The sequence below is a fragment of the Orbicella franksi genome, chromosome 9 (assembly GCF_964199315.1).
Source record: "Orbicella franksi chromosome 9, jaOrbFran1.1, whole genome shotgun sequence".
NCBI classification, from domain to species: domain Eukaryota; kingdom Metazoa; phylum Cnidaria; class Anthozoa; order Scleractinia; family Merulinidae; genus Orbicella; species Orbicella franksi.
In genome coordinates this window covers 18,414,968-18,426,933 of record NC_138153.1, presented here as the reverse complement: position 1 = coordinate 18,426,933, position 11,966 = coordinate 18,414,968, and the positions used below count along the sequence as shown (strand labels likewise).

Below are 11,966 nucleotides of genomic sequence, written 5' to 3'. Positions count from 1 at the left end.
TGCATTGCATTCACATTGCCTCGGCAATTCCAATGTTGACGTCGCAATTCCAATGTTGAGGCTTTTAACGGACCCACGGGAACATGGAATCTATTTTTTAGCTGGGCATACACGTGGCATTTCTTGGAGCGCGCGAATTGGTTGCCAGAAAACAAGTGTAGACATCAATGCAATCAAAAGGAAAGCAATTTTCATCAATTTTGCTAATAAGTGTTCACAAGACTAGCAAGCGCAGGTTAGTATGTTTGAGTAAGTGAATGTCATAATCACTTGAACACAGACTAACCATTATATCACACCAGAGGAGGTCAATATAATTAATGTCACCACATTAACCGCTAATTTTGCAAGATTGACATACTGTTTTTATTATTATTATTATTATTATTATTATTATTATTATTATTTGGAAATAGTAGATGCGATAAGCGATTACCATAAACTGAAATCATTTGGACGAATAACTTTAGCGAAAGAAATGTGGAGTCACTTGTCCGTGACAAAACAGAGTGATTAAAAGGGCAATTAACTAACTGTTAAAGCACTTGGTTCACGGAATCAGTAGCAATCAGATATTATTGTTCAAAATAAGCCCTCATGCAGTTTCACTTCTACCTTTGTTGGTTAAGTAAAGGAAGTAAATTTTTAATGTGTAGGTGATTACATTTAAGCATTCGAGCCTCACAGGGTCAGACTTTTTACCCTGAGAGGGAATTATTTGGCAACAGTCTACTGATATTTCGTGATTTAACAGTGGGTTAAGAACTTTGTTTTTGCCGCAGAATTATCTACTTAAGATATCAATACGAAATATCAAATATTTTACGGCGATACGACGCTCAGTAATTCTACAATTAACGCAATAACTTTGGAAGCCTCTAACAATTAACACTGATTAGAATCTGTACACTCAGTTTTATTAAGCCCTTTGGCAAACATTTCTTTGGAAAAATTGTCAAGTTTGGGGTCTCATATTATCATGATTTTGCAACGGATTGTTATGAAACTTTGTATATTTACTAAATTTGGCATGATAAAATGATCTAGATGAGTTTGTTTTGCTTATATGAAAAATACGAAAAATTGTTGATGTTGCGTGCGCGCTACTGGTAGAAAAAGGTTATTATTACGAATGATAAAAGAGTACCTGAGGCCAGTACTTCACCATGGAAAGTTTGCCTGAGTCTCGTGGACAAAAAGTGTGTTTTGTTGTTTAGGATAACTAGGATACAAGAATAAATATACAATCCACTTGGAAGATTTGGTGACATTTGTTCAGTCTAACAAGCTATGATCCTTTTCAAGGATGATAAAAAGTTATCTTCGTGTTGTGGTTGATGCACGGATATTGGGCTGGATAATTCACATATAATAAACGTGTTCACTTTTTTACATTGAAGACTGAGACCTACATTTATAATCTCACCAAAAATATACCAGGCTGTCGTATCTAGACATGGTAATCTTGTTATTCGCGACGTTTCCTGCCGGAGTAAAAAGACTTTTCATCAGTGAACTACTTGTTTTCTCTTTGTTTACGTGGAACCTTCTGCTTTTCTTTACACGCTTTACGAAAACCACAAAAGAACCCACAAAGCTCTGGTCCGCACTGCCAAATCTAAAAATATATACCACAAGGGATTAAACTTTCTTTGATTTTTTCTGAACCTCAGTTCTATGTGTAATATATTTTTAGAGCTCCGTACAAGATGCTATGTTCGTCCAACTCATTCGAGACGTTATATGTGTCCTTTTAATAATGCTATAAAAATTCTTTACTGTTAAAAAAGTGACGAAATCTAACTGGAAGCACCTAACGATATCTGAAGAGAACAGGTTAAATATTTTGAAATAAAAAGTCATTTTATTTTGATAGTCACCAGCGGGTGGTATTTTGGGAAAAAACAAATAAGTGATATTTGTCATAGATGAATTTAGTCTTTTTGTCGTATAGCTACAGACCCTTCTCAGAGCTGATAGTTGTCAATTAGCATTCTTGTCCTATAAAAGCGATAAATTAAACGACACTGTTCTATTCCAGTTTCCACAACACCCGTTCGGTTATATGTGCACTTGGCATAACATCCATTTCCTTCAAATAATCACAGCTCTCGGCGTGAGCAGTTAGATGCTTTCGCACTAAAGATTCTATAGACAATTGCTTTTTGTCGTAAATGTTTCATCCTGGTTTCAACGATCTAGTGACCTGTGACGCTGTAAGGAAGGGTTCGTCAAATATAACACACAGGACTAGTTTTGTGGTGATAGTCTGAAGTATCTTTTCGCGCTCGTCTTCATTATTTAGAAGAAGCAAGACAGAGCCAAGTTTCAATAATTAGAAATTATCGTTATATTATTAACGATAATCAGTGTTCAGATTGGTTTATGAATGTGAACAAAAACAGCCGGGGTACTTGACAATTCTTTTAAGTAGCATCTGCTTTCAAGTAAACAAAATGGCCACTTTGACCAATATAAATAATGGTTCAACTGAATAAAGTGGCGGTAGTCTGTCCATCATGAAACGTTGCAAAAGAAAACAAAAAAGAAAGCACAACAGTTTGTTTATTACCTCCTTAGTACTTTTCAAATGCCGATGTAATGGTGGTACAGGTATTTCAGATTGAATTTTAATTTAGTTTAATCGAAATTTAGGTTTCCGTGATTGATATTCGAGCTAATTTATGAAAAGAAAATCGTTTATCGGTAACAAGACAAATGATAAAAATGACAATTTATATACTGAAAAACACTTAACGGAATATAGAGTAATAAGAGTTAATTGTTTACATTGTCCCTTTTATTCGTCTTTGGTCCTTTACTTGGGATTGACAACAAATAACTTACTCTCAGTTGAGTTGAAGCTTTTGGACCGCGCATGGAAGAAGCATTTTTACGCTGATGTAATTTAGCAATGCGTCTAAATATTTCGTGACTTAATGGCGGGTTATCAACAAATTTACCTACTCATAGGAATAATGCCTCTCGATAATGACGACTGACCATTTAGCTCTGGCGTCTTGTCCAATTCCAAGACTAACACAACTTTTGAAGTCGCAAACATTATACATACACATTTTCATCATAAGTTTATATCCAGTTAAGATACAGTGATTAATTATACGTAATACCTCGATCACCAGTTTATAAGCATTCGAGCATTACGATATTGCAGCTGAGTCATACAGCTGTCGTTTCTATTTGGTCACCTAGCTCCTAATGGCATGTATGCCACATAAACCTAATTTTTTAGTACCAACACGTCCAGGCTTCTAAAAACTACGCTGGGCATTTTATAATCCAAAATGCTCTGAGATCTAACCAACTGTACATTTAGTGGTCCTTTAATTATGAACCTGGTTCTGGCAAACTTTGTAACCACTTTTCGATGGCTTGAAACTTTGAAATCTTGTCAGGAAATTTATGGTCATTTTTATTCCAGTGTTTTCGATTGTCCACATCAGTCCTAGCATAGTTACTGCAAGCGATTGATGAAACGGAATCGCAGAATGACTTCGTCTCATCGTCCATCTGAACCGCTTCTCTGTTCGTCCAATAAGGAGAGGATACCAAAGTGTTCGTCCCTTGCATTTCATTCGTGTGGCCGAATTTTTGCTGAAATGTCTCGCCTATATTGTACACTTGCCTTCGTGATAGATCAAATGGCCGAGAACCTGTTCGTTTGCGAGTTGACGGGGTTTCAGAATAACTAAATCTTCTTGCAGTTTTTTGATTTTCCAAAGATCTTGCCATTCTTGTTGTTACACATAAATGTCTTGAAAAGTTAAGTGAAATTTTTCCCTCTCTATCCAAGGAGTAACTCAAGTTGCTCCCGGTAACGCCATTTTTCCTGTACATCTTAACAACAAAGGATGTTGTGGTTTCGTTACAGTAATGTTTCCGGGGGCTCGGAGACGTTTCTTTTTACACATACACCAATTCGGCTTATTCGGAGTGAATGTGGATGTAAACAGAATACTTAACAAGTCAGTGATATTAAAGTGTTTCTAATATTGGCTGGCTCAGCGAGAACTCGAGGACTAACATAGGACCCACTTATAAGAGAGAATCTCTGACACGTGCTCTGAAATAAATAGTTCATAGTTATTTTAATAATTATTATTTAAATAATTCTGACAAATGTAGTGTTACATGAAGTTGACGTAATCTATTAGGAATCAAAGCTAACTACAAAAGTAAATTGGTTAAGTTCTTAACAGGTTACGATGTTGAAACTCTGTCATCTTACACGACAAGTAATATTTCCATGTTCTCAGAGTGACTGGTTAGTAGCAGTTTACGCTGTGCTACATATTCCGCGGTACATAGTGACATTGAATTTCCATATTTACTACAGCTACAGTTCCGCTTGGTTACATATCCAATCCTCGATTAGGATAACTTGCACAAATAGTGATCTTTATTTAAAGGTTCAAAAACTGGCTCATAAACTCTGATGACGCATATGGCTTTAAAGCATCATCAAATACACAAACTTTGTTTTTGCATTTTATTGATTTGTCAAAAGATAAGGTCGTGGTTAAGGTAATATTCCGAAACAGTAAACAACATGGAACCGTAGAAGCTGCTTCGGTTTAAGCAGAGTTGATTTTTAATAAATTTGTGCATTTGATGATAGCCATCTTCAACGTTTAGAGATCATATTTGGTAGGCTACCTTTCTAACTGCCACTACCCGTATACTCTATCACTTCTGATGTTTTGAAAGGCTTGGAATGTTTTCCGCGATCTTATGAACCCAGCCCATGCTCGTAATGAAACTGGCGCTATATTTAGAAAATTAGATAATAGCGGAGTCAAACATCAGTTGCTTTCGCATAGGAACATAAGCAGCGAAAAAAGTATTATAAAGTATTAGAATCTAGATTGATGAATTAAGTTTTACACCAGATTTAACATCAGAGGACGCAGCCAGGCTTTTTCTGTGTTACCTCTTTTGTGTAGGGTGACTAATAACCTGACTTCCTAATGGATTACATAGAATAACAAATTAGCTAAGTAACTAACAATCTAGCTTGCTACCTGTCTAACTGAGCGACTGACCAACTGACTGCAAAATGACGGACTGACTGCAGAATGACTGACTGACTGACTGACAAACACTGAGTCTTTTCACGCTATGTTAACATTTTCTATTGATACAAAGATTTACCCTCAACAGAAATTACGGCCGGTGATTACTGAATGTAAACTAAGGTGGAAGCATTGAAGATTTTTCGAAGTCCATTTTTGAGACCTACTTAAAACATGATGTGCACGTCTTCTTGTTTGGTGTTTGCTTGAAATTATCGAAAATTACTTACTGAGGTCCTTATCTACAGTTTACTACGCACTGTTTGCTACGGATATCACAGTAATTAGACATTTACAAAGTCATGCAATTCGAGTGGGAGTGCGTTACTTTTAAACTAGCCTTGTACACTTAAAGATGTCCTGCACCAGTCTTGAAAACTGGCTTGGGTAAACCTTGTAACCACTTTTCGATGGCATCAAACTTTGTGGTCTTGTCCGATAACTCACAAGCATCTTTGGTCCATTTTTCCTGTTTCTCCACGTGGCTAATACTGCTGCAAGCGATCGATGAAACAGAATCACAGAACGAGCTCGCATCGTCGTCCACGCTGCAGCATAAATATAATGAATTTGAATTGGCTTGACAATTTGTTCTTCTTGTTTTATTTGGTGTTGGTGCTAATGTGTGTGTTTTTAGCATTGCAGGCATGGTGCCGAATTTTCTGTAAAATTTCATGTCCCTTTTGAACACTTCACTCGCGACCTTGCCTTGGACTCGGCTCACTTGTCTATGGAGCGCTAAATTTCTTCTCCCGAAATAATCGTATGGTTCATACCCAGCTGCGTGCGTAAGAGGCGACGTCAACACAGCATCTTTGGATGATGATGAAGGTCTTCTCCCCATAACATCTGTAAATCTCGTGGTAACGCAAAGATGTCTAGAGTAAGCCAAACAATTTTCTCTCTTAGATCGCCAGTTATTCGATCTCTCATGTTCAGTTTTTGCATTTACTTTCTTCGTCATTGCTCCCGCTGGAGAGAACTCAATTTCAGCAACCGTCGACTGTTCCAAGTTTTTAAATCTTATTTTCGACCCGGAAAGTCAGCAAATCGAAACTTCACTTTTGATTGACATTGAGATGACGTCATGCATCATACTTGGATAAGTGTTCTTGGTCACGGTGACTTCAGACATTTCTGAGAAAACCACTTGTCAACTCGAATCGTTTGGTGACATATATTTGGTCTCTGCTTCCAAGAATATCGTTTGCAGGCATATCGACGTTAAAAAACAGTCAAACCAGAACAAAAACAAAACACACAAAAAACCCAAGAATGAGAGTATTGAAACGCGTTGCCATTCATTCGACTCGAAAGAGTGCCGCTAAATATAGCGAGTGACCTTTCGACAGGTGATTGGTGATATCAAACACGTAAACATTATCGTAATTACACAAACGTTGATTTACTAAATTTGATATTCGTCAAATGATTGTTGTAACGTAGATTTCTTGTTACCGTATTTTGACTGGCCCCGGTTTATTCTAAGCGGCTTGTTTACTGAAGAAATAACTATTTTGAAATTTTCGAGCAGATCAGTTAATAGATGTGTATTACAAAGTTAAAGTTACTCCACCGAGTTCTTTTTAGAATCTGTGAATTTTACGTCATCGGCAAGTTGCCGTTATGATATATCCATACACATTATTTGCGACGTTGCAAAATTTACAGAATTTAAATTAATAACTGAATTTTAACTGGTCGCGTGATAGATTTCTAACGCTATAATTGGGCAACCTGCGAAACAGATCTTAATTACGTCAGTGTCTCAAAATTCATACCAAGCGTTGTTTACACACAATTCCCTTAGTTTGATCAGTTTTTTGCGAATTTTTCTATCCTTGCTGCTTTAGTAACTCACAGATTTGTCAAGATAATCTTTCTGAAGCAAAAATGCTCAATATTTTAAGGTTAACCTTGGATAAAATCCTCTTAAACCCGGCTTAAGAAATGAACTGGGTAAATTATAAAACCACCACTTGATGATGTAAATCATGGCGCAATCTTTTCCGATTTACGTAATCCTTGCTCTCTGTGTCCTTACCAGTGTTAAAGTCAAGCTACTGCCATTACATTTATAATAGTGACTGACGTAATACAGTCCTTGAATTTTAACGAACGGTGATAGTTAATCAGTGATAGCGTGTTGCTAAATTATTTGAAAAATATAGAAATCAAATCAGAAAACCGAGAAGTAATGTGATTAGTAATAGTAATTGGACCGAGTGGAGTACAATTGAAGAAGTAATCGCGCGAGTAATTTCAAAATCGGGCGAGCGTGAAGCGCGAGGGCGATTTGAAATTACTAGCACGATTACTCCTTGAATTGTTCGGCACGAGGTCCAATTACTAATTTATCGTATCTATGACAAATTTCGAATTTAAAAATGTCTTTTCAGGACTTCTTTTGAGCGGAAACGTCTGTAACGCTTTTCATAAGTTTTGAAAACTGTAGGAAACAGTGCGAAGGAAGCCATTAAAGCGAGCGGAATTGTTGTGCGAGTCACGTGGTTATCCAATTGCAGGTATCCAATTACAAAAAGTTCAAATTGGATTCCTGTAATTGGACACCCACGTAATGGCGCGCCGATTACGTGACAAACAGGCGTGCGGAGAACCAATCATGATCGAGAATTTTGTTCAGTTATAGATACGATTAAGGCCAGAAATGTAAATTTTGTTAAGAAACGTTATTGTTGAAACGAACGTACAAATCGTCGATACAACTTGTTAAGAAACTATGCATATTGATAGTCAAGACTCTCTCTGCCGGGGTTAAGATAATTAAGGAATCAGTTTAAATAGCCTTCTCGTTTAAATGGCTATTAAAATCGATATTAATTTAATTTTAATTGTTTTCTCATCAAAATCGAAAAAGCTGTGATCAATGGTGGCAACAGAATATGACCGTGCTAGTGCGTGACAATGCCTACTGGATGAGGGATGTTGAAGCTACAATCTATGCAATGATTAATTAGGTTTTCTAAATGCTTTTATCTTTTTTTTCATTGTTAAGTACTTTTTATGAAACTTGTAAATAAACTAATTTTTAAATTATTCGTAGGTTTTTTAACATGTGAGTAGACTAATTTTTAAATTATTCGTAGGTTTTGTAATTTGTAAATAGACTAAATTATTATTAATCAAAAATATAACTAAATTATTTTTCTTAGGCTTTGTTATTTCTTTTTAAATAGGTGTCCTCTGTTAGTAGAGGGTTATCCCTCGGCTAAAACAATTCGGCACGTTTACGTTATTATTATTATTATTATTATTATTATAATTATTATTATTATTCAGGCAAGTAAAAGCTAAAGCATTATTATTATTATTATAATTATAATAATAATTATTATTATTGTTATTATTGTTATTATTATTAAATTAGTTCTTTCTTAAGGAGGTTGAGGAAATTCTCCAGAATCAACACCCATCTGCCGTTTACCGTTTGCTGTTAATAAGAAGGTTGAACCTGACATTTAAGGCAAACGGCAAAAGCCAAAAAATTTAACTTTTGCTGTCTTTCCTAAGCTGTGTGTATAGTAGAGTGAATATACTTGTATCTACGTTGAATAATAGGAGACCTCTTTCTATTTTTGTTTGATTCATGTTAGGATTAATAGAAAAGAGCACAAGATAAGAGGTTATTATTGCCTTTTGCCCTTTTTCGGTAAGCGTCATGCTTAACCTTTTTCTATCAGCGCAGACTCCAAGACTTTTATTGTCTCGGAGGGAACAGTACCATATTAGTTCAACCAAATATATTAAGCTACTGATCGAGTTGTTAAAATAATAGAACGTTGATAGAACGCATTGGTCTTACCTGACCATTACAGTTAAGAATCTACTGAAATGTTCCTTAGGCTTTTCGTTTACAAAAAAGAAAGCAATGAAAAACTAAAATAAAAAAACTCTTGCACGTGCTTCGTGCCTACAAGGCGGTATTATAGTTTTAACGCAAATATATCGTTCACGTCTCAAGCAGTCAAAAAATCTCTCTGCTCATCCCACATATCTACGTTTTGGGCTGGTTTGTAAGTTTTTTTTTTTGGCGATTTTTGGGTATATTTGGGGATAAATAGGTTTTCTCAAGGAATTAATAAAACTTATGGAAAAATGAAATTTTGAAAATTTGATGTTATTCTAAAATCAGAATTTAAAGTTAAAAATTGATAGACGTACACCAAACAGTTGTCCACCAACCTGTGGTGCCCTTTCGGGGGCGTTCAACTGTCTGGTGGTGTTCCAAAACTGTTTTTTTCCTTTTAATCCCTCTTTAACCTTCCTAAAATTTCACTTAAATTCATGTTAACCCCTCCCCTCCCCCTCCCCCTCCCCCGCCTCCCCGCTTAAACAAAAGAAATCAGTAACCTTGGTAGTGTTTTAGTTTCGACTGAGAAGATATATCAAACACTGGAGTTTTTTACCACTTTTCCAAAAACTTCTAGGATTGCCAAGAATATTACGCGGCGCGTCGTATTTTCAGCTTTCTCCTTGGTGTTTGCGAATGTGGTAAGAGCGGTCTCTCTTGTTTAGTACTGATTACATAAGTGGCATAAGTTCGACGATGGACAGGTATTAAACGATTATCAACGTACTTCATAGCTGAAAGCGCTTCAGCACGAAAGGATGTCGTGCGACTTTTCAAACTTCCTCGTTGCTTTATTAAGATTGCTCTCCCGTTGAATTGTTGATAAATGGCGTGGATAATAGATTACGAAACTAAATTTGTCGCAGCTGACTGAACGTACGTCTGACGGAGATCATCAGAACAAATCATTTAATAGTCTTGAACACAAAGTTGAATTGATTATATTTTGCTGAGGCAGTGAGTACAAAATTCGCGGATAGAGGAGATCTATTTTTCTGTAATTTTGAGGAGACTTGCTGTTCAAATCGGCAATCTGTTGTCCGCCGTTATATAAGAGACTAAAATAGACACGGTCGTGGGAAGTTGAGCGGGTACAATTAACTTAACGACAATTTGGCAAGTTTACTTGGCTCATGTACGCAATAAAATATGGATTTTTTTTTTCATGGAAAGTTTCCTATTTAAAAACGGATGTGTTAGGAGACCCGAGAGTCAAGTCAGTAGCAAAACTTGCTTGTGGTCACGGCTCAAAAAGGACCATGTTGAGGAAACTGAACTTATTCCACAACGTTTAGTCCGCTACGTATACAATGAAGAACATATTGAAGTTAATCTTTCTTACTCTGACACGAGCTACGAAAACTTGATGAGGTAAGCTTACTGCTCGTTCACAATAACAATCATTAAAAGAAAACGTGCTTCTTGCCTATGTTAAACCAAAGAAATCAGTAACCTTGACAGTGTTTTAGTTTCGACTGCATAGGAAGATATATCAAACACTCGGGTGTGTTACCACGTTTCCAAAAACTTCTAGGATTGCCAAGAATATTCCGCGGCGCGTCGTATTTTCAGCTTTCTCCTCGGTGTTTGCGAATGTGGTAAGACCGATCTCTCTTGTTTAATACTGATTACGTAAGTGAGTTCAACGATGGACAGGCATTAAGGTGGCGCGCTTTTGCTGATGTCATTCAGCGCACGCACAAGGATTGCTAAAAACAAGCATGTCGTCAATAGAGCGATCATTTCATTTACTATCTGCGTTATTTTTCTCTATAATTAAACCAAGAGTATTGATGGCTTTAGTCTTTTGTTACAAAGATATGTTAGGAAAGGTAACGCTGCGAAGAACCCAGCAATTCTCAGCTTTTTCTTTGTTACCGAAAGAACCCAGTTAAATGCAGCGCATGCGTAGTAATTCAAAAAATTGCGATTGAATGAAAATTGCACTCTCGGAAATACGCCTATTACTCGAAAACCACTCATTAGAATTTCACGAAATTTGGCACGAAAATACTTAAGGAAATAAGTAACTGGAGTATTGAAAATGATTGAACTTTAACAAAGGAAATTATAGATATTCCAGTGAACCTTCAACAAGGGATAATTAAAGATCTCTCTGTTAAATCATTAGCAAAATGGTGTTAACTTGTGAGAATCGTTACAAGCTTGTTGCATGCAAATTATAAAGAAAATCTAATGACTAGATTTTCTATAAATAAACAAAACCGATTTTAAAGGCCTGTTTATATTTATTCATGTTACCATGACAACGGCACATACGTCAGCTTAACCATAAAAAAACCAAAGTTTGTGATGTTAACTTGCTTGCTGCCATTTTTTGCGACTGAAGGATCAAGGGTTTTAGAGAAAAAGGTGAATGAACACAGGCATCAAAAACTGTGTTCAGCCACCTTAAACAACGATTATCAACGTACTTGATTGCTAAAAGTGCCTCTTCACCAAAGGATGCCGTGTGGCTTTTTAAACTTCCTTGTTGCTTTATTAAGATTGCTCTCCCGTTGAATTGTTGATAAATGGCGTGGATAATAGATTACGAAACTAAAGTTGTCGCAGCTGACTGAATGTGCGTCTGACGGAGATGATCAGAACAAATCTTTTAATAGTTTTGAACACAAAGTTGAATTGATTATATTTTGCTGAGGCAGTGAGTACAAAATTCGCGGATAGAGGAGATCTATTTTTCTGTAATTTTGAGGAGACTTGCTGTTCAAATTGACAATCTGTTGTCCACCGTTATATAAGAGACTAAAATAGACACGGTCGTGGGAGGTTGAGTGGGTACAATTGACTTAAGGATAATTTGGCAAGCTTACTTGGCTAATGCAGGCAATAAAATATGGATTTTTGCATGAAAAGTTTTTAATTAAAAAACTGATGTGTTAGGAAACCTGCGGAGTTAAGTCAGTAGCAAAACTTGCTTGTGATAACGGCTCAACAAGGAACTTGTTGAGGAAACTGAGCGTATACATTCCACTACTTTA

General features: G+C 36.3%; 1 protein-coding gene across 1 annotated transcript; it reads right to left on the bottom strand.

Moving 5' to 3' along the window:
* Positions 1-4,159: 4,159 nt before the first annotated feature.
* On the bottom strand, positions 4,160-6,343 carry LOC145498098 (uncharacterized). The gene has a single exon (XM_081477976.1). It carries the CDS (start codon positions 6,055-6,057, stop codon positions 5,443-5,445), a length of 615 nt encoding a protein of 204 aa, XP_081334102.1. The 5' UTR covers positions 6,058-6,343; the 3' UTR covers positions 4,160-5,442.
* Positions 6,344-11,966: the final 5,623 nt, after the last annotated feature.

Bases quoted from the DNA above. Each gene is read 5' to 3' on its own strand.
- LOC145498098 (XM_081477976.1), bottom strand. From the start codon at position 6,057: ATGACGAAGAAAGTAAATGCAAAAACTGAACATGAGAGATCGAATAAC.